The sequence below is a fragment of the Nymphaea colorata genome, chromosome 2 (assembly GCF_008831285.2).
Source record: "Nymphaea colorata isolate Beijing-Zhang1983 chromosome 2, ASM883128v2, whole genome shotgun sequence".
NCBI classification, from domain to species: domain Eukaryota; kingdom Viridiplantae; phylum Streptophyta; class Magnoliopsida; order Nymphaeales; family Nymphaeaceae; genus Nymphaea; species Nymphaea colorata.
In genome coordinates this window covers 16,293,024-16,316,277 of record NC_045139.1, presented here as the reverse complement: position 1 = coordinate 16,316,277, position 23,254 = coordinate 16,293,024, and the positions used below count along the sequence as shown (strand labels likewise).

Sequence of the window (23,254 nt, the reverse complement as noted above, 5' to 3'; positions counted from 1 at the left end):
ATCCTTTTTAGTCAAATTCAAGCACTATTTTTAATGTTGTAGTTGGCATTAATGCTTTTTTGAAAAGCAAAACACACTCCCTTGGCTTATTAGGATAATCGGCTCCTGACTTTTATTGAGAAAATCAATAGTTTATTCTACTGAAGATGCTAATGATTTTTTGCCTGCGGCTTCAGATTTATAGTTGGAAGCCATCTTGACGATCAGATTAATAAGATTCCGGAAGCACATAGAATAAGGATGTAGACCGATGTCGTAAAAGAAACAAAATGGTAAGCCGCATATCAGTCTATGGACATCAAAAACAATTTTAAATAATCTGAAAAGGAAATAAACCTTGTACTCGGCCTTGCATCGCCGTATCGTCAAGGAGTACTGCCGTTTGATTATTGAGGATCTCGAGATCCTCGGTTTAACAAACAGCAGATCTTGAATCTGCAGATTTCTAATCCGCAGACGGGCTGCGGATTTGATGAACATGAAGACGAAGTTTTCACAGTAAACTAATGTGAAAAAAGCATCATGGGTTCAGATCATGGATGCATCTGATATTTCCAAAATAAACAAAAACTTGCGACGCGCATTCGTTTGTTGGAATGGCCCATATAGTTGATAAAGTAGAAAATAATACTTGGAAATTTGGAACCTTACAAATGCTGTTGTGAATGAGAAGCAATTGGTCATAGTAATCCAAAAATAGGGTTCCAAGTATGAAATCGGTTTTTGGATTCAGGTTCATATATGACTTTTCTTTTCTCATATTTGAATCAGAATATGTAAATATCCAAAAAAAAAAAACAATATGTAAATATCCAAAAAGATAATATGTAAATATCCAAAAAGACAAGCATAGTTAAATGTATATTCAGTTCAAATCCAATCCGTGGACATAGTTCATATTGGGTCTCACTGCATTTCAAGTTGGAGTTTGAAACCAAGTCAAAATCTAGTTAGGTCGGCCTAATAAATGGTGGATTCTAATTGAATTCGAATGAGGAAATGGGCACTTGGACATGCTTATGTAATTGTTAGCTAGAAACTGATTTAAACTACTTAATTTCACATAATTTCACTTTTTTTAAGTTCAGCTTCCATTCTGTTTTTAGAGTTATTATTTATTAACATATAATATTTATATTCACATCACTTATTGATTTAAATCATAATCACAAAAAACAAGAAAAAAACATGATAAATTAACTAGCTGTTTAAATCTTAAAAAAAAAACATGTTTTTTTGAAAAAAACGTTAAAAATGAAAAAAAAACGTGTTTCGTATATTTTCAGTTTTTTTAATTTTAAACAGTTTTTTGGTTTTCATTTTTTATTTATTACAAATCTACTTATCTTTTGATGTTTGTGTTATAAGTTTCTCAATTATTTTATTTTCCCTTCATTTTTTGTTTTTTTAAATTTTTAAAAATTTATCATATTTTTCTTTTTAAGACTTTGAGACGATATTTGTAACTATCATTTAAATGTTGCTTTCATTGTCATTTTTTCTATTTTATACTATACATGTATATATCCTGTGGTACCATCGTAGTCACTTCTTCTAAATTTACCATATCTGTACATATTCCGCTATCCATATGACTTAATTGAGTCGGCATGCATTCATTTGCCAGTTTCAGTGTATATAATGCCTTCTTTTATCCTGTCAAAAAGTAGGAGGAGAAAAAATGAAAACTGAAAAGAAAAGGGTGACCGAGTTTGGTTGTCTGGAAGCCCAAGAAATCGTATTCTAAAAAATTAACACGATCATCGTGTGAGTTTCAAACGGACAAATTAACACCAATCCGCGTTTTTTGACTCCCCAAGAATCATTCCATGATACTAATCTTCTGCTTATCCTCATCCATTATTCTCTGCCCTCACTACCTTACAAACCAGCACTCCATACTCGAGATCGTGAGCACCATTAATTCTGCTAAATGCCAACACATTTAAGAACACAAATTCATGGCACCAATCTCCCATGCTCCACCATTCAAAGTCAGATAGCAGAAAGAATCGATTCCCTAAGAAAAAGCCATGTTGGCAATCTTGTCACTAGCCATCCTCTTCTTCGCATCCACAGCCGGCGCTGCGCCTGCTCCGGCAATCGACATGAATGGCAATCAAGTTGAAGCCGGCGTCTGGTACTACATGTTGCCGATCCAGAAGAGCACCTACTAGCGGTTTCTTTTCCGGCGCTCAATACAACACCACTTGGCCGGCCGGTCGACGGACCTGAACGTGGAGTTATACGAGACCAACCAGTGCCCGGAGAAGCCGATCTGGACGCTGGCCCTCAGGGACGAGAAGACGGGGCTGAGGTTCGTGAGGTACGGCGGGGTGATCGGCAGCCCCGGCCTCGCCACTCCCAACAATTGGTTCAGGATAGAGAAAGACTGGGAGTACTACAAGCTGGTGTTCTGCCCCACCAGCGTCTGCAAGGACGTCGTCTGCGGAGATCTTGGCATCTATACGGGCGGTTATAATCGTTGGCTGGTCATGGGCTGCCAACAATTTTCCATTAGGTTCAAGAAGTTCCGTCCCTTGAAGAAGAAAAAGAAGAAGATCCCCCAGTGATCACTCAACGTGAGAAAGCATCGTTAATCGATGTCATGGATGCATCGGATTTTTCCGCAGTAAAGGAAAATTTATTATCTTCATTATACTGTTGCAATGATTATCAAATCCAATATATTAATCGGAACTCCTTTAATTTATTGGACAAGGATATGCGCCGATTACGTCTAAAAGTTGGATTCTATGCTCGGTTTAAATATCCAAGTCTGAATTTGAGTCCAAATTAATCAAGTAGGTCGGCCGGCCCAAGTACAAGAGGTTCCAAACTCAACAGACTAATATCATGAATCTCCTAAAAAATGTGACAGATTCATAAAACTCTAAAACTATAAGCGTATTTCTTCGGGCGTCTGATCGCTTCCAATAATATGAAGTTCAACGTGGTTTGTGATAACTGGGAATCTCAATCAACCTCATTCCCATCAGACCTCAAAGCAGAAGTATTGGATTTCAAATCGGTTTTTTTCACGTAATCGTAAAATTCTGTATTTGTTTACATTGTGTGCCACACATAAAAAGAGATCTTCAAATATATCCTTTTTAAGTTTGTGCATATTTCTTCAATCGAATGAAACCATGTGGTTGGAACTTTGGATCCCATCTTTCGTAAACTCATCATGGCTGTATTTAGTAATAGCAGGATTTCCAATCCATAATACTTAGAATGTTACATAGGATTTCTTCGGTGAAAGGAATTTAATGAGTGTAAATTCTTAAAATAAGAGTTAAGCATGTGTTCTTATTTAATATTTGATCTTTCTTGAAGGAATCGTTGTATAGCTCAGAGCTAGCCCGTACTCTGAATTCGTGCTGTACTCGGATTTACATTGGTATAAATTTGGAATCATTTCAACTTACGAGGACGTTTGTTTAATTAGAAGACTGCATTGTTTGGCATCGTAACGTTAGATTACATTCGATATGTGATAACAAATTTGATATGTGAATTAAGAATTCCGATATAAGAAATGGCATTTTATTGGATTCGGGTTTGATAAATATCATATACTCTATTTTCTATAAGATAGTTTGGATTTGGTCTAAAGATCAGATTCAGATTATTAGTTTAGCTTTTGGATTCAGATATGTTATTGGTTCTTCATCCGCATTTGATTAAGAATTCAAATCTCAATATATAAATATCTGAAAAGATGGATATGCTAATGTATATGTCCAATTCGAATTCGATTTGTTGACATTCTGAACAACAGCAGCCCTCATGGAACACCAAGTTCCAAAATAACACGGAATTTCTGCTACCATTGGCTTTACATTCGCTGGACTACTTCAGTTAGAGACAAAGAGGGGCTGACTAGACTTTTTTGTCCCAGCCTCGTATATACAGTTCATGGTCCTACTGTTACGATATTTTTATAGCGAATCATCTGTTTTATTCATGCATATAATTTTTATAAGATGAACAATGATTCTAAAATATATTTTTTATATTTATATATATATATATTATAGTTAAACTTTCCAAAAAAAAGAAAAAGTAAAATAAAACCACTCATGAAATTTGATTTAAATATGGAGAAGAAAGCGGCGAAGGATGATCAGGAGCCTTCAGACAGCAATTTTCCGATCAACTCGCCGGTTTTTGACTCACCAAGAAACCGGCTACTTTGCGCATCCTTATCCTTGCCGACGTTTCTCGCCATTGACTTTCAGCTACTCGTCCTAGCACATGTCAAGCTTCATCACGTTATAAAACGCTCTCTTACTTAATTCCTCATCTCACCCAATCACTAATTGGAATCCAATAACAAACATGTCCCCCATCTTTGCATCACTTGCCATCCTTCTCCTGATTTCCGCCGGCGCTGCCGGAGCCTTCCCGGCGCCGGTACTCGACATCGACGGTAATGTACTCGACGTCGGCACTCGCTACCACATAATGCCGGTCGTGAAGGACAGATTCGGCGGCTTATACTCCGGTCGCCGCAACGACATGTTCTGCCCCATGTACATCCAACAAGCTCCCTACGCTATGCTTGAAGGAATTACTGCCAACTTCGTGCCAGTCGACGGCTCCAAAACCATCCGTCTCTCGACCGACATGAACGTCGAGTTCTTCGAGTCCAACCGCTGCCCTGAGCAGCCGATCTGGACCTTGGCTCCGCCGGACGCTGCAACGGGCATGAGATACGTGAAGTACGGCGGGGTGTTGGGGAACCCTGGTCCGAACACGGTGAACAATTGGTTCAGGATAGAGAAATCAGGGGACAACTACAAGATGGTCTTCTGCCCCGGCGTCTGCAAGGCGTGCAAGGTTCCTTGCAGAGATCTGGGCGTCCATGCCGAGGGCAATGATCGTTGGTTTGTTTTAGGTGGCCGGACTTTCGCCGTCAAGTTCAAGAAGCAGTGATGCGTCAGGGCCTCATGTTGAATGCCCAGATATACGTACGAAAAAAATTTCATAAATTTTCTGCATCTCTCTGTTACGGAAACTTTAAGTTACTGAACGCTCCTTTCTTACTGTAACGGAGTTGTTATTTTCTTTCTGAATAATGAAAAATAAGAATCTTGTGATGTAACGATTGTTCATCGTCACACGTATTCTTCTGCAGTATTAAGAACAGAACGCGTGGTTCCTCAACAAATTAACAGTGTCATTTTTTTTGGAGAGAGTCAAAGCACTCCCTTCTTTAAATCTTATAGTTGGCATTAGCTCATAAAAAAAAATCAAGCACTCCCAACTTTAAATGTTATTAGCTCATCCTTTAGTCAATTTCAAGCAATCCTTTTAATGTTGTAGTTGGCATTAGTGCTTTTTTGAAAAGCAGAACACACTACCTTGGCTTGGCCTTTAAAAGCACTCGCAATGCTAGATAGAATAGTTTATTCTACTGAAGATGCTAATGATTTTTTGCATGTGGCTTCAGATCTATAGTTGGAAGCCATCTTGACGATCAGATTAATAAGATTCCGGAAGCACATAGAATAAGGATGTAGACCAATGTCGTAAAAGAAACAGAATGGTAAGCCGCATATCAGTCTATACAAATAAAAAATAATTTTAAAGAATCTGAAGAGAAAATAAACCCTGTATCTCTTCCTTGCATCGCCGTCTCATCAAGGAGTACTACTGATAATGTTGAGGCAACGTTTGATAATTGTGGATCTCGAGATCCTTGGCTTAGCGAAGAGCAGATCTTGAACCTGCAAATTTCAAATCCGTGGACGGACTGCGGACTTGATGAACTCGAAGATGAAGTTCTCACAATAAATTAATGTGAAAAGTATCGTGGGTTTTGATCATGGATGCATCTGCTATTTCCACAATAAACAAAAACTTGCGACGCGCATTCGGTTGTTGGAATGGCCCATCTAGTTGATATAGTAAATAGTAATACTTGGAAATTTGGAACCATACAAATGCTCTTGTGCATGAGAATCAATTGGTCATGTGAGTTTAGCGTGCGGATAAGGATAAAAAAACATCAGATATGAAAAAGAAATGTAACATCCAATTAAGAAAATGGATTAGATTCAGATTTAAGAAATGACAATTGATTTATTGGATTTCAATATACATAAATATCCAAAAGGATTCAGATTTAGATTCGTATTGAGTCTGATATTTTAGTTTTAAATAGTTTTTCTACATTCAATGGTAGCCAAATTCGTTGAAAAATTCAGATTCACTTAGTAATGCAATTATGAAATTAGATTTTGGATTTGGGCTCAGATATTACTTTTCTTTTGTCATATTTGAATGAGAATGTAAATATCCAAAAAGATAGGAATAGTTAAAGGTATATTCAATTCAAATCTAATCCGTTGACAAAGTTAATATTGGGTGTCGCTGCATTTGAAGTTTGAGTTTAAAACTAAGTCCAAATCCAATTAAGTCCAAATCCAATTAAGTCGGCCCAATAAATGGTGGATTATAATGAAGTCCGGATGAGGAAATGGCTGCCAGTGAAGGAGACAAAAGTTTCAGGAAAAGTACACCGGGGAAATTACGGATGAGGCAGGGACTGCTTTTTCCCATATAAAGCAGAGCATCCACAGATTAATGGCCGACCAGTCAAAATAGATCACTCATTGTACAGCTGCCATCTCCTACAGTTTTTATGGAGGGACGTGAAATTACTACGAGCTTTCACACGGTGGATCAGTTTCCAGCCCCCTGTTTCGGCAGTCCCCGACAGGCCAATGGTTTTTGAATGGTCAACACAAAACTGCACATTCAATGCGCCCGCCTAAAAATTTGACCTCCCGACGATCCAATCTGAATCGTTCCTTTGGAAATCCAATGGTGTGAACCGATCGCCTTAGTTTCCGGCCACCACTAGCTATATTCCGATCTTTTAGAAATCTCATTTTCTAATCGCTACAATTGATTCGTGGAGTCTATAAAATCTCAGAACCTCCAGTCTTTCACCCGTCATCTCCAACCAAAACAAGCAATGGCGAAAAAAACAAGCATGTTGGTCATCTTCTCACTGGCAGCTCTCTTCCTCCTGGTCTCGACCGGCGAGGCAGCGGCCCTACCAGGCCGGATACTTGACACCGACGGTAACCCGCTGAAATCCCGTACAGCCAAGTACTACATATCGCCCGTTGTACAGGATAACTACGGCGGCCTGACTGCCGAGTATCGCACCAATGGCACCTACGAGTGCCCAAAATTCATCAGCCAAGAAGATTACTCGACCTTGGATGGTGTAACCGCTTCTTTCTGGCCCGTCGATGGCAGGAGTTCGGTTCGGCTTGCGACGGACCTGAACGTCGAGTTCCACGAGTGGAACCCCTGCCCGGAGAAGCCGATCTGGACCTTACCGGCGACCGACCGAGCCACCGGCCAGAGGATGGTGAGATACGGTGGGGTGATCGGGAATGCGGGGCCGGAGACGGTGAACAACTGGTTCAGAATACAGCAATCTGGAAAGAACTACAAGTTGGTCTTCTGCCCCAGTGTGTGCAAGACGTGCAAGGCGGCCTGTGCAGATCTCGGCCTTTACTACCAGAATGGGCAGCGGTGGTTGGTTCTTGGTGGACGTCCCTTTGAGGTCAAGTTCAAAAGATTTTCAAAGTAGCTGATGAATATGAATGCGTGTTACAGAGATTAATGTATGCCACACTAGAATAAGCAAAAGCCACGGTATTATGTTCTCTTTCATGGCTACTGTTTCCTTGGCTTTTGCCTCAAAACTTACTTAAATAAAGCATCATTTTGTTGTGGGCTTCTCAAATACAAGAAAGCATTCCTTGTTGAGCTCATTTTTCCATTCGTATTTGCTTTCGTGGTCATGGCTCGTTCGCATTTTTGTGAATTCATGACATCTGAAGTAGCCAACTCTCGGTTCCTAGTTCAGTTGGTGAGTTCAAAACCTAAGTAGTAATGCCAAGGAGAGTTGAACCTTAGTCTCGACATCCTTTATGCCTAATGCCTATGCTAATGCTAGTTGGTGGTCTCGAGAGAGAGGTGTAGCATAATTAGTAAGCTACCATTAGTTTGATTTCTGTAAATACTACTATTTTACGCCGCTGTTAATCGGTGTCACGCTTCCCATCTAAATCACGATGAATTAAGCAACCCTTGACCCCTGAAAAGCAAGGCGAAAGGAAAAAGACGCATGTCAATATATCTGATTTGAATTGCATATTCGACCAAATTGATCCGAAAAATCGATATGGAAAAAAATTCAATATCGAATTAAGAAATCTGATCGGATTCGGATTTTATAGATGGCATCCGATTGGATTCGGATTTTATAGATGGCATCCAATTGGATTCGGATTTGGATATACATAAATGTTTGAATGGATTCGGATCGGATTCATTTTTAGACAAATATCATGTATCTAATGATATCAAAATTTGAAAATTGGCAAAATCTGGTTCAAGAATCGGATTCAGATATAAATATAAAAACCACATTCAGATTGTAAAATCACATTTTAGATGATTTGGATATGACTTTTTTTTTATTCGAATTTGAATCTGAATATTTGAATATCCAACAAAGTGGATATGATTAAGGATATATCTGATCTGAAGCTGATCCGTTGACATCCCTAACGATAATAGTCCTCAGCCTAGATCATTGATCTATTTCAATCGAATGTTTCAGATTTTGCTTGATTAAGCCCAGCGAAACCATATTCATGTTAACCAGGTATGGATTCAGGCTCTAATGATTTGGACCGGATTAGATTTGGATTTGACGTGGTCACCGGTTAGGATTAAATACCGTATCCAAGCTTAGAAAATCGAGAGTCTTGACTAATTAGTACTGTATCCAAGCTGAGAAATCTAGAGCCTTGACATCTCCCCTCGGTTCCAGGTTGAGTTTGACTGGATTGGTCCGGAGCTAAAGCTAATCACCAACGCATTTTAGTAAATAGTAAAAAAAAAAATCGTTACACAGATGAGCAATCCGCACAGTACGTGCACATGAAAGTATTAATGAAAAATCATGAAAATTCTAAATGTAAAACAGATTTTTAGTGACAAATCGGAAGGCCCTTAATATACAAATCCATCTTATGAACTCTACATCACTTCATCGCGGAGCAAAATTAATATATATAAGAAAAACTAGTTAAGGGGGTCATTTAGTAACTAACTTTTTGAGAATCGAAGTAGCATTTGTCAATTATTTTTTTTAAGAAGGTGATTTCTACACATAGCACTTCCGAAGGCATTGAATTAAATTAATGGCAGGAATCAGATAACATAGTTTTCGTATTTACTTATTCTTCATATTTTTGTAATTAAGCATTAGTAAATAAAACCATGACCAACGCCTTCTTTGACCGTACGTTGTATATTATAAAAATAAGGGTAGACCACTTCACGATTTAATCATAAGTTCTTTTTTTATTTTTTATTTTGATTTTGGTAGCTGCAAAAAGATTAGAGCCAAGATGAGCTGACGAGACTTTTTTTTGTCCGAACTGCAATAAACAGTTCAGGGTCCCACTGTTACGATATTTATCAATTGTCAATTATGAGACCTACCCCCGCCGCGTCAATTATATGTATATATATAAATATATATCAAATACAATAAAACCATTCATAAGATATAATTTAGACGGCAGAAGAAAGCGGTGAAGGATGATCAGGAGTTTTCAGACAGCAATTTTCCGATCAACTCTCCGGTTTTTGACTAACGAAAAACCGGTAATTTTGCTCATGCTTATCGTTGCCGACATTTGAAGCCATTGACTTTCAATCACTCGTCCGAGCGCATGCCATCACCACGCTATAAAACGACCTCTAATCTGATTCCTCATCTCACCCAATCAACCAAATCTCGTTGGAAACCAACAACGAACATGTCCCCTCTCTTTGCTTCACTTGTCATCCTTCTCCTGATTGCCGCCGGCGCTGCCGGAGCCTCTCCGGCTCCGGTACTCGACATCGACGGTAACGTACTCGACGTTGGCACTCGCTACCACATAATGCCGGTTCGGAAGGACACTTTCGGCGGCTTATACTCCGGTCCCCGCAACTTCACTGTCTGCCCCATGTACATCCGACAAGCTCCGTCCGCTCTGCTTGACGGGATTACTGCCAACTTCGTGCCGGTCGACGGCTCCAAGACCATCCGTCTCTCGACCGACATGAACGTCGAGTTCTTCGAGTCGAACCTCTGCCCCGAGCAGCCGATCTGGACCTTGGCTCCACCGGCCGCAGCAACCGGCAGGAGGTACGTGAAGTACGGCGGGGTGTTGGGGAACCCTGGTCCGAGCACGGTGAACAATTGGTTCAGGATAGAGAAATCAGGGGACAGCTACAAGATGGTCTTCTGCCCCGGCGTCTGTAAAACGTGCAAGGTTCCTTGCAGAGATCTCGGCGTCCATGCTGAGGGCGATGATCGTTGGTTTGTCTTAGGTGGCCGGACTTTCGCCGTGAAATTCAAGAAGCAGTGATCTGTCAAGCCTTCATGTAGAATGCCCAGATATGCGTTGGAAAAAAGTTTCAGAAATTTACAGCACCTCTCTAGTATTAGAGAAACTGTTTAATGACTGCAATGGAGTGGTCTGTTTCGTTTCTGATTAATGAAAATAAAAGTCCTGCATCATATGCTCGCTGAATCTGAATTTGGAACTTATGAGACTAAATTGAGCATCCCTGCCGAATCCTAATGAAAACCTTCAACTTCGAGCACATAATTTCTTCAGTGGAATGAAACCATGTGGATGGCCTTGTGGACTTATCATAATCAATTCGGTTACTCGGTAATAGTTGCCATTCCAATCATTGATATTTCAAATTAGGCGTAAGATTTGCTAGGTGTGAGGAATAATTGACCGTAAATTCTCAGAATAAGATTAATTAAAAACGTCTTCCTTGATCAAAGAATAAATTTATAGATTGGCTTCTAGGAGTTAGCTAGTGATGATTCGTGCTGTAGTTGGGTTTGCGTGAACAGTGCGTAAGTTTAAATTATGGAACCGTTTCAAACTTACGGGTACTGACAAAGAAAGGATCAACGCTTAATGAAGTAAATGGTAGCGCGTAGTTCAATTTCATGGCATTAGATCCTCTTCCAGATAAGCAAGCAGCAATCGCCGAAAGAGTTCTAATAAATACTCAAAAACAGGGCCGGAGAAAGGCTTCGCGTAGACAACATGGATTCTAAAATTTTTCTTATATTCATTGACATTTATGAATTCATTTATACATTAGTGTTCTTTTTTAATTTTATATAAAGTGCCTCTTAGCTAGAATTTTCGGGTTTTGCCTCAGCTTAAAAATGCTTAACTTTAACATTTTTCAAATTCCCGTATATACAAAAAAAAACTTTTCCTTTTTCTCTTTACAAATTAATCCTAACTGTCACTTTGGACTTTGCGCATTCCATCGTCAGCCTCAACCACATGAGCCGTCGGAATAAGTTAAGTCGAAAACATGTGTTAAATAATATTTAGTATGCACATTGGATGGCATCACCGACTTGTTTGACAAATTTTATTCCGGGCCCGCTCTTTGGCAAATTTTATGTGGGCAATTGCCCACACCAGTTAGCGAGTGGCTCCACCAAGATGAGGATTGGGTGGTGATTCTTGGCATCATCAACGTGTTTAAGTAAACAGCGTCGAAATCAAACTTGGTGAAATTTTCCCAAAATTAAGCCTATAAATTAGAAGATACATAAAAGTTTTGTGTTTTTGTCCTTGAAGAAATTTTTCATCACATTAGTCTTCTGCCATCCATTCCTCTTTTTCAGCATGCCAACAATTCTTTTGCTGAGAAAGGAAATGTCTGGTAACGGAGAATCAGGTAATTTTAGGTTAATAAATAAAAGGACAAGCCGTATACACGGAAAACTATGGATAAGCCAGGAACTAAGCTCTTGTCCATATAAGGCCGAGACGGATAAGCTTATCGACTCATCAATGGCCCGCCGACGACCAGTCAAGATAGAGCACTTCATGGACGATTGCTGCCTTCCTACAGCTTTCATGAAGGACGTGAAGCTTTCATTTCACGCAGTGGAGTTTCCTGCCCCCCGTTTCCGCTGGAATCTAGCACAGGTCAATGGTTTTTGAAGACTACACTCACTGCCAAGAAACCTCAAGAATCTCTGAAACTGAGGAGAGACAGCACATTCAGTGCACGCGCCTAGCTAGCAACAAAAATTTGACCTCCCAACGATCCAATCTAAACCGTTCTTTCGGAAATCCAATTGTGAACCGATTGACTTAGTTACCTCATTTTCCGGCCACTACTTGCTATAGACCACTGACTTTGATCTTGATTCTTTACGACTAATATAACAGCCGTAATGCGAAGATCTTTTAGAAAATGTCGCTTTTAATTTCAGTCTCTAGCCACAGTGTTGAATCGCTACCATTCATTGGTGGAGTCTATAAAAGCTCTGAATCTCCACTCTTTCCCGTCATCTCGAAGCAAGACAAGAAAAGGAAAGGAGAAAGCCATGTTGGCCATCTTCTCGATAGCAACTCTCTTCTTCCTAGCCTCCACCGGCGAGGCCGCGGCCTTACCGGGCCGGATATTTGATACCGACGGTAACCCGCTGAGATCCCGTACTGCCCGCTACTATATAATGCCCGTCGTAGACGATGCCTACGGCGGCCTGGAATCCGAGTATCGCATCAAAGGCACGTATACGTGTCCAAAATTCATCTGCCAAGATGAAAATAAATTCCCGACAAGCACCCCAGCATCTTTTTGGCCCGTCGATGGCATGGGTTCGGTTCGGCTGTCGACGGACATGAACGTCGAGTTCCACGAGTGGAACCCCTGCCCGGAGAAGCCGATCTGGACCTTACCATCGACCGACCCAGCTACCGGCAAAAGGATGGTGAGGTACGGGGGGATGATCGGAAAACCGGGGCCGGAGACGGTGAACAACTGGTTCAGGATAGAGAAATCAGGGGACAACTACAAGCTGGTCTTCTGCCCGAGTGTCTGCAAGACGTGTAAGGCGGTCTGTGAAGATCTTGGCATCCACTATCAGGATGGGCAGCGATGGTTGGTTCTTGGTGGCAGTCCGTTTGCCGTGAAGTTCCAAAGGTTGCCAAAGACTTGATCATATGATATGAATTATATCCGTTACCAAGTTTGATCGACATTAGTGTTGATCATGAATAAGCAAACGCCATGATATTAGGCCGTTTGATGACTTGAATAAAATATTGTACGTGTTGAACTTTCAGTGCAGACTACAGACTTTGTTATAAAATATTGTGCATGTTGAAGTTTCAGTGCAGACTACAGACTTTGTTTTCCTTTAAGCTAGTTTTTGCATTCGTATGTATTTTTGTCCTCTCCGTTTGGAATTATAAGAGCTGGGATTCACCATTTTTGTCGTTGATGACATTTTCAGTAGCTCGATTTCTAGTTCAGGTAATGAGTTCAAATGACCAAAAACACAGGGCGAGTTATATTACATTTTGATAATTAATTAATCCGTTGATCATCTGAAGCATACTGAAATCAGTTTAGGGGGCTTTTGATCCATTTTCTTTTTTCATTTTTACCTTAGTACCAATTTTATGTACTCGCCTAAGACTGGCTGGTTCAGATATAGTTGTTAGCGACGAATTCAATTGTATAGCAGATTCAAGAGTTCCACATACAAAATTTTAACTAACTTCAAAAGATATTTTATACTTTGTTTTTTTTATTAATACATCTTTTCGTCTACATTTTGCAAAACACCGTTTTAATATATATCGTGACCAATTATCGGTCGGTTGACCAAGTTTTACAACATTACGGGCTTTAGCTCACTTTTAAAAGGCTTCCTTAAGTAAACAAGGGAATGGCTTTCTAAAAGGTAAATTTTCACATGTTTATGTATTTCACAATAAAATAGGTAAAAATTTATCTAAAAACATTTAAAAAATGATGAAATGGTTATACTGTTGTATCTAAAGCCAGTTTTTTTTTTTTTGTACAAAGGAGCGGTTTAGAACCGGATTAACTAACTATAGCACGAGGTCGAGCTACACCAATTAGATCATCCTCAATCAATCGATGCAAATGACCAGGTGGATTGGTAAGAATGGTCACTCCAAAAATCCTTGAAAAACCTATGAAGCAAGAAAATCTGCATACATATTAGCTTCTCTGTACATATGACATAAGAGACACTCCCAATTACATCTCAGCAATTCTTGACACTGTTCAACTATCTGGAATAAAGGATCATGAGGTTGCAGGTCCTTTAGAACTTTGTTCACAGCTAACAAAGAATCTGATTGAACAATAACTTTACGAAAACCACGCTCCCAAGCCAATTTCAAACCATTAAGAATAGCAATAAGTTCAAACTTAGTTATATGATCATAATTTGCACGACAAGTGAAGCCCAATAACCATTCTCTATTATCATTGTGAAATAAACCACCAGCCGCTAAGTCTCTTAGATTTGTTCTAGCAGCCGCATCAACATTTAACTTAACAAAACCCAAGGGAGGTGACATCCATGCAATGAAGGTTTGAACTTTTCGTTGGGATAATTGAAGTTGAGTCATATGGTTTTTAAACTCCCCAATAGAAGTAGCTATGCGAAATAAAACATCATCAGGCCAAGAAAAATCTTCTTCAAATACAAGTTGATTTCGCCACTGTCAAATATGCCAACAAGCGAAGCAAAAGAAAATAGACCAATGAATCATATTGTTAACCAAAAGCGATGCCTAGAAATATTATTCCTCAGCCAAAGCCAAACCTCCAAAGTAGTTGTATTAAACTCCAACAATTTAGCCCCATGAAGATAGCCAGCCCATATAACTTGATAAGAACTACAATCTCGGAGGACATGCAAAGTATTTTCTTCAAGAGCACCACACCGTAAACAAACTGTAGTAGTCAAAATATTCTGATGTACACAAGCAGATCTAGTAAGAAGACGATTTTAAAATAATAACCAAATAAAGAAGTTACCCAAGGGAGAATATCTAGTTTCCATAGTTTATACCAGATGCCATGTGTGTGAACACCAATAATAAGCAATTTATAAGCAGAAGGAAGAGAGAATTTGCCATCAGTTGAAACTTGCCAAAAATTCTTATGTTGCTCATCTTGTTGAAGTTGCACAAATGAAAGTTGTTCCCTAATATCAGCTGGCAAAAGTGTTAACAACTGCTCACTCCAATTATTGTTACAAACATAGTCCTTAACATGTTTAGTATGTTCCTCCTCAAACAAATTAACATTACAGCGCTCAAGTAAGGACTTATCCCTGAGCCATTTATTTTTTCAAAACAAGGTTGTTGACCCATCACCTACAATTCGAGCACAACCGTGAGAAAAGACCGAAGCTTAGAAACTAATTTTTGTCATGCCCCATTAAAGTAGGAAAAGGCCGAAGCTTAGAAAGGACTATGCTTTTCCATGAAAGGAAGAGATGGATTTTTAAGTTTTTTTTTTTTATTCAATTGAGAAGGAAGGATATCCTACCAGTGAGAAGCAACTCAGTCTACTCCCATGCCGGGCTTAGGATCATGGACTGGCGGATCCTAACCAATCCTTTAACAATTACTTTCCTCCTTAAAGAGCTAGGAACCAACATAACCAATCACTTAAAAACATCATTTACATGTTCCATAAGATTCTTTATAGTATTAGATACGAGAATAAAATTTGTAGGTATTACAATCCACCCCCTATAAAGCAGACACATTTTTATGTGTGGATCCTTAAGTTGGAGTGTTAACTAACCTTGATATCAAATGTTACGATAACTTCCACTATAGCAGGTTTAGTTATAGCCCAAAAAATGTTAGGAACTAGAAAAATCAATCACTTAACAATTTCATTTATATATCCCTAATGTTTTTTTAATTTCAGAAATGAAATTAAACTTTTAAAGCGTTGCAAAGGTTGGGACCACATTAGAGGGTAGGTATAAGGCCCTTAATACAACTTAGTACATTAGTCTAATTACATTAGTACTAAGTGACATGATGCTTATACCACCCAAACCAGTGACGGAGACCACTGACTAGAACGGCTTACCAACTGCAAGATATAAGGTTCGGCGACCGGTCAAATGCATCAGTTATTGACCATTTCGTGAAGGGATGGCATGAAAGTACAAGCCTTCGTGTAGTGGAGTTCATGGCTCCTGGTTTCTGCAGCTCGCTAGCAAAAACGGCTAATTGTTTTTTCAGAAGACTAAACTCGCCAAGCAATATCAAGAAAATCTCAAACGAAGATGCTCCACATTCACACTCGATCGTAAGCAACCAAAAAAAAAAAAATTGGCCTCCCCACTTTCCAATCTAAACCGTTCTTGAGAAATCCAGTGGTGTAAATCGCTCGACTTAGTTAATATCAATTGCCAGCCAGTAGTAGTTATAGACCGCTGACTTAATTTCATCTTCAGTGTGTACAGTATTGATCAATCGCTATAGTTGATTCATGGTGTCCATGATAGGTCTACATCTCCACTCTTTCCACCATCAACTCAAAGCAGAACTAGAAAAGGAAAGGGAAAAACCTTGTCGGCCATTTTCTCATTAGTCTTAGCCTCGACCGGCGCCAGTAAGGTGCCCGCTAGTTTATAATGCCCGTCGTAGAGGATGACCATGGCGGCCTCATTCCGAATATCGCACCAAAGGCACATATCAGTGTCCAAAATTCATCTGCCAAGATGAATATGCAGGACCAATAAGCACAGCAGCACATTTTTGGCCCCTCACTGACATGAAATCGGTTCGGCTTTCGACGGACCTGAACGTCGAGTTTCAAGAGTGGAACCCCTGGCCGGAGAAGCCGATGTGGACCTTACCGCCGACCGTCGACCGAGCCACCGGACCGGCAAGATCGGTAAGCCAGGGCCAGAAACAGTGAACAACGGGTTTAGGATTGAGAAAGAAAGGAACAACTACAAGTACTTATCCTGCCTGCCTCAGTGTATGCAAGACGTGTGTAAGGTGGACTGCACAGATCTCGGCCTTCACTATCAGAATGAGCAGCGCCGCACGAGCGGAGCCAATTTTTTTTTTTTTATTTCAAACTATAATTTCAAAATTTTAACAAGGGCCCAAATAAATATAAATTTTATATATATTCTAGATCATTAAGATCATATACGATGAGTTGGATCTAAGTCGATGAATATTTTGGCATTCCTAAGTCCAATCAAATCGAATTTAGTTAACCAGGTCTTCAATTATTCGTGAGTCTGATAATGATCCGCCATGCACGTGTGCTTGGATTTGGGCAGTCTTTAGATTTGGTCTTGACTTGGACGCTGGATTGGATTCAGCACTTAGTACCGAGTCCGGGCTTGGATCCACAGATTTGACCTCCCCATCAGTTCCTTGTTGAATCCGGTGGTCTCCAGCAGGCCGCACGCATTAAAAAAGTATATATTAACGGTGGAGAATTGCTTGTCATTCATTACTTGCAGCAAACTCGCGTCAAGAATGTACTTGAAATGTTCGACCCCGGAAAAAAGAAACTCCGCATTTTTGGTGGTGACAAATCTACTGAAGGCGTTACACGAATTCGTCTTACCAATTCTAATCTCTACATCATGGTGTAAAGTTTTTTATCTAGAGGAGAGAATATGCAGTTAAAAAGAAGATGTGAAAATGTACTGATAAGTAAGTTAGTGGGTAAGTTGAAACATTGACAGAAGATCATCTCAGTATCAAAAACAGCTTTATATCTTGAAAAAAATTTGAGAAAAAAATGATGAACAATAAACTAAATTAACAAAAAGAATCTGCCCACATGGTTTGTATTGTGGAAACCATGCCCGGAGAAGCCGGCCTGAACCTCAGCACCGACCGGCCGAGCAACCGGCCGGAGGTTGGTGAGGTACGGTGGGGTGATCGGAAAGCCTGGGCTGGAGACGATGAACAACTGGTCAGGATAGAGACAGAAGGGGACGACTACAAGCAGGACTTGGCCGCGTGGTTGCTCCTTGGTGGCCGTCCCTTCCGCGGTCAAGTTCAATACAATTGATATGACCATGTGATATGATATGATAATTATCCATATTACCAAGATTAATAGGTTATATTGAACAAAGAATTGTTCGTCAAAATTAAATAAAGCATTGTTTTCATTGTGAAATCTAGCCCAGTCGTTAGCTTCTCTTAAGCATTAAATATGGTCATATTTAATTTGTTTATGTGGCTGTTGATCCCTTGCTTACGCTTAAGCAGGCATAAGCCCTCAAACACGACTCCTTCCAGACTTGGAGTTTCTGATGCAGAGAACAAACAGAACAGATCCAAACCCCAACCTATGTTTATTTCACATTGGATTTGAGATCCGCAATGATAATCCAACCTCAAATCCATGGTTTTCTACATATAGCATGGATTTGATATGAATGCTACTAAGATCCCCAGTTTGTTTAAACAAAAGATCTTGCAACTTAGATTGGAAGGAAAAAGTGTTAATTGTTGTAGGAGCAAATTAAATTAGTTGTTTTCAATTGCATGAATGAGAGAGAGAGAGAGAGAAGGAATCTTCTCGATTGACTACTAAACTACTTTAAGTGCCATATATCATCACTTTTTTCCTTCTTTGAGAATTGGGAACAAGAATTTTCCATCTCCTTAAAGAGTCTTTTGGACTGTGTAGAGAAGCAGGCCATTTTCATGTGGCCCAAAGAGTAGGTATTGGTGATTATTCAAACCATCTTATCCGTTATATTCCAAGTTAAAGACCGAGTCCAAATGTGCACTTGTGGAGGTCAGACAAATAATATTTACTTTAATGAAGCTTCCAATGATCCTCAAGAAGCACCTACGCGTGCTTGGATTTGGTCAGAGACTAAGGTCTGGATACGATGCTTAATACCAAGTCCGGGCTTCGAAATCCACAAGCTTGACTTCCCTTTCATTTCTTCATTGAGTTTGGCTTTTACTGATCCGGATGTTCAATGAATATGAGTCAGGAATTTTTCCTTACAAGGGTCGAATTATCTTTCTCAAAATTTTTACATCAGCCAAACTAAAATTTTTTAAAAATTTTTTTAGCATGTATTTCACCTTATTCCAAATCTAGGATCTCTTCGCGAATTGGATTTCGCACAAAATTAAAATCTCGAGGCCGCAGCTATATTTTGCGTAGCTAAGGTCGACTATGACATAGAGGCCTTTTCATTTGGATTCGGGTTCGGGCTAGCCAGATGAGGTCTATTTTGGATGTAGAGGCATATTAGGTATGTCAATATATTCGATTTGAATAAGATATCTATCGATTCGATAAAAAAAAAATCGAATATAAAAAAAATGTTCGATCAAGAAATCGGATTGGATTCGGATTTAATAAATGGCATATGATCAAATTCAGAGTCAAATTCGAATATACATAAATATTCGATTGGATTAGAACACGGAAGCAAATCGGATTTATTTTCAGATAAATATCATGTATCAAATACTATTAAATTTTGAAAATTGGTAAAATCTGGTTCAAAATTTGGATCTGGATTTAGATATAAATATAAAAATAGGATTTGGATTGTAAAATCAGATTTTGGATTCGGATTCATGTATGACTTTTTTTTTTATTCGACTTTATGTGAATATTTGAAAAACGAATATGATTAAAGATATATCCGATCCAAATATGAGCGGTTGACTAAGCATGCATATGAATGTGAATGTGATTTTCAACCTAACTACATTAGGGGTCTTAACACGGAACCATGTACTATAAGTAAGAAATAACTAAAATGCCATTGCTGGTTATATGGAATATTCTTCCCATTATAAGTGGGAAAGTAGACCCAGGAAAAATATTCTCTTATATATATATATATTGGTGATTTCTTAAAAGTGGTCGTAATTTTCTTGAAAACTAGAAAACAAAAGCTTGTAAGTGAAAAAAGATAACAGCGCTTCTTAACAGTATATTACAATTTTATCCTTTTCAACTATTACTTAACCGAAATCTTACTTAGCTCTCGTTCGATTGCATTTACAAATACGGTAGTTCCTGGCATCCTGTTAAATCGCCTTTTTATTTAAAACAAACAAAAAAAAAAAACAGAAGGAAGATATCTTCGGGACTGGTTTTGTTGCACAGTTTGCCATAATTTTGGTCTTCGATAAATCCAAATTTCGGGGTTTGACGCTTTAAACTTTAGAAAACATTATTAAAGTGGATGGCTACTCGGCTGTTAATATATATATATATATATATATATATAAAGGATGATATCTTGAGTGTTATGGTGGCTTATTTATATAGTCATATTTATATATATATATAGTCGCTTATTAAACAATAATAAAAATCATCCCTTAGGATGAAAATTTGGGGGTAGGTAAAAGCGCAAAACAGAAAGTTGCTGGCGTGCGGACACTGACCGAACGTAGCCCCTCTGTTCGGACGCGGCCATACAAACTTCGTCCCTTTCAATAAGTTCAAACGGCCTCGCCTAACGCCCGACTGCAAGAACTCCTCCTACCAAACCTAGCCACTGTTTCTGAAAACCATGACGGCGCGGACGGCGGAGATTTCCGCACCCATTAACCCTCCCCTCCATCCACCGTCCATCTTCATCCGGTCGCGTCATCAACGGTCCAGTAAAGGAACCTGACCTTTCAAAAACCACCCATGGCTATCCCCTTGTTTGTGGCAAGAAGATTAAAAAACCTCGATTTTGACTTCGACAATGGCAGTAGGTGACAAAGCTTCACGGCAACTCGTTTACAAGGCCGGCTGCCTATAAGATAAGCGACCATTCTCCAATAATTCATTCCATGGAGGAGCAGACCTCACCTCTCTGCAGATTAAACATGCTCCATAACGCAGGAACCATGTTGCAGAAGACCCTCTTCCTCATCCTCGCCGGGGGGAGAGAAGGGCTCGCTAAGAAGAGCAGCAGGAAGCCGCAATCGCCGAGGTGCCAATGGACGCCGCGCGGCTGCATCAAGAGGAGCGCTTCGGGGAAAGCGGGCAAAAGGCCCGAGCCTGACACCAGAGTACTAAGGAGCACCATATTGGCCGCGGTCTTCTCGCTGGGGGTTCTCTTCCTCGTCTCGAGAGGCGCCCTCGGCCGGGAGACCCGCCAGCCGGTGCTTGACCTCGACGGCAGGCAGCTCAACTCCGGCGCGCGATACTACATGGTGCCGATTCAGAAGGACCGCCTCCGCGGCTTCTTCTCCGGCTCCCGCAACGGCACCTGGTGTCCCATGTACGTCAAGCAAGCGCCGCCCGCCTTCAGCGACGGCATACTCGTGAACTTCGCGCCGGTCGACGGCGCGAAGACGGTTCGGCTCTCGACGGACCTCAACATCGAGTTCTACGAGTCGAACACCTGTCCGGAGAAGCCGGTGTGGACGTTGGCTCCGGTGGACAAGGTGTCCGGCCAGCGGTTCGTGAGGCTCGGCGGGATGGTAGGAAACCCGGGGCCCGCCACCACCAACAACTGGTTCAAGATAGAGAAAGATGGCGACAACTATAAGCTAGTGTTCTGCCCCGGCGTCTGCGAGACATGTCGACAGGAGGACGCCGTCTGTGGAGATCTCGGCGTCTACCGTGACGTCTATGATCGGTGGCTGGTCTTAGGTGGCCGCCCCCTGACCGTGAAATTCAAGAGGTTCCGGCGTTGATCGGACGCCGATCAATCACGCTGTCTTGTATAGATTAAAATTCCTCGAGTCCAAAGTAATTAATTGTGCAATCCAGTTCGACGAAGAAGAAGTTCTGGTATATATATTCGATTACCGTGAAATGATGAGAAGCACCTCGTTGAATCCACAGGCTGCAAAATCTTAAGGGATCTTGCTAGTGGGGGCTTATCGATGTACAGCGAGTACTGTGGGAGCCTCTCTTCGTTGGCCTCACGCAGAAAAACAAAAGGTAAGGTGAAAGGCAGAGTGCTATTGTAATGGTCCCATGGAAGGAAGATTGGATTTTTCTTTCTCTGGACTTTGTTCCCTTCTTCATCTATTCACACTTATTCTTTACGTTTGATTCTTTTCATTTACTTTTTACATCAAGTACGTATTGGCGTATATATATATATATATATATATATATATATATATATATATATATATATATATATATATATACGTCCCTTTTCCTGTCCAAAGTTTCATGTTCTCTTCAAGTAAATTTTTTAATTTATCTATTTTTTTCACTTCGCTTTGATCACTAACTTAGGTAGCTTTAATTTCCGAATGTACTTCCCAGATATTCACCGGAAGAAGTCTATCCGGTTGTATTATTAGTTTGAGGCTCAAAATTCAGCTACGTTACATGAATTCTCAATATATATATATATATAACGCCGTCAATGATGGGCTAGCTGCTTGTATGTAGCCACTTGGCTTCGATTTAAGATGTCTTAGACCCATACAAATGCTTCAACACATGACCTCTTTTCCCTTTTCCAGTGGCAAAATCACAAACTTAGTCAACTTGCATTCTGAAGGAATATAAACTTAACAATTCAAGTTGAAGGAAGTCCAAGTTCGATCCATACCAGAGTAATTCACATCTCAATTATGAGATGATCCAGTAGGGATTTGCCAAACTCTAGTTTACAAGATTGCCTAGCACGGTTAAAGTTACGCGTAAGCCGGAGACTATTCCCACCGCCCAAGTGAAAGCCAAAGTCTTTCTCTATTTCTATAAGTTCAACGTTACTTTTGATGCCTTGAGGTGATGATCTTGTTATGCTTCAACTTATAAATCGATGATTACCTCTTCTAATTATAGAGTGTTGATGCTACGAGAGTTCGAAACAAAGACTGACATATTACCAACCTCCACCCGAACTATTGCGCCTTTAAAGTTAGAAGAACATATTTGATAATATATATTGCATATCGGTGACCCCCTCTTGTACTATAGAGGATTGATGTCACGAGAGTTCGAAACAATATTACCAATCCACTCCGACTGTTGCGCCCTTAAGGTTAGAAGAACATATATGATAATATCTATTGCATATCAATGACCCTATGTTGTAGTATAGAAGGTTGTTGCTACATGAGTTTGAAACAAAGAATGGCATATTACCAACCTCGATTCCGACTATTGCACCTTAAAGTTAGAAGAACATACATGATAATATTCTAATACAACAGGCAGCTTCTTATGTGCTTAGGATCAAGTGGCTCCACAAACATCAATGCTTTCACTTAGGGCCCAAAAGTCCACGGATGAAGTGTGTTTGAAGCAAAAATTAAAAAGCAGTTTTCCTTGTGGCGAGAACAATGTGTTGAACAAATTAAGTTTGTCATTTTCATTGAGAAATGTA

At 39.9% G+C, this 23,254-nt stretch overlaps 5 protein-coding genes across 5 annotated transcripts; all 5 read left to right on the top strand.

Annotated features, from left to right (window-relative positions):
- Positions 1-4,344: 4,344 nt before the first annotated feature.
- LOC116247461 (kunitz trypsin inhibitor 5-like) lies at positions 4,345-4,941 on the top strand. The gene has a single exon (XM_031619642.1). The coding sequence runs from the start codon at positions 4,345-4,347 to the stop codon at positions 4,939-4,941; it is 597 nt and encodes a 198-aa protein (XP_031475502.1).
- Positions 4,942-6,988: 2,047 nt separating this feature from the next.
- On the top strand, positions 6,989-7,618 carry LOC116247460 (miraculin-like). The gene has a single exon (XM_031619641.1). It carries the CDS (start codon positions 6,989-6,991, stop codon positions 7,616-7,618), a length of 630 nt encoding a protein of 209 aa, XP_031475501.1.
- Positions 7,619-9,658: 2,040 nt separating this feature from the next.
- Positions 9,659-10,617, top strand: LOC116248698 (kunitz trypsin inhibitor 5-like). The gene has a single exon (XM_031621632.2). The coding sequence runs from the start codon at positions 9,780-9,782 to the stop codon at positions 10,461-10,463; it is 684 nt and encodes a 227-aa protein (XP_031477492.1). The 5' UTR covers positions 9,659-9,779; the 3' UTR covers positions 10,464-10,617.
- A 1,841-nt stretch (positions 10,618-12,458) lies between these two features.
- On the top strand, positions 12,459-13,247 carry LOC116248813 (miraculin-like). Its single transcript, XM_031621793.2, has one exon. It carries the CDS (start codon positions 12,476-12,478, stop codon positions 13,088-13,090), a length of 615 nt encoding a protein of 204 aa, XP_031477653.1. The 5' UTR covers positions 12,459-12,475; the 3' UTR covers positions 13,091-13,247.
- A 7,207-nt stretch (positions 13,248-20,454) lies between these two features.
- On the top strand, positions 20,455-21,953 carry LOC116248252 (kunitz trypsin inhibitor 5-like). Its single transcript, XM_031620931.2, has one exon. It carries the CDS (start codon positions 20,745-20,747, stop codon positions 21,594-21,596), a length of 852 nt encoding a protein of 283 aa, XP_031476791.1. The 5' UTR covers positions 20,455-20,744; the 3' UTR covers positions 21,597-21,953.
- Positions 21,954-23,254: the final 1,301 nt, after the last annotated feature.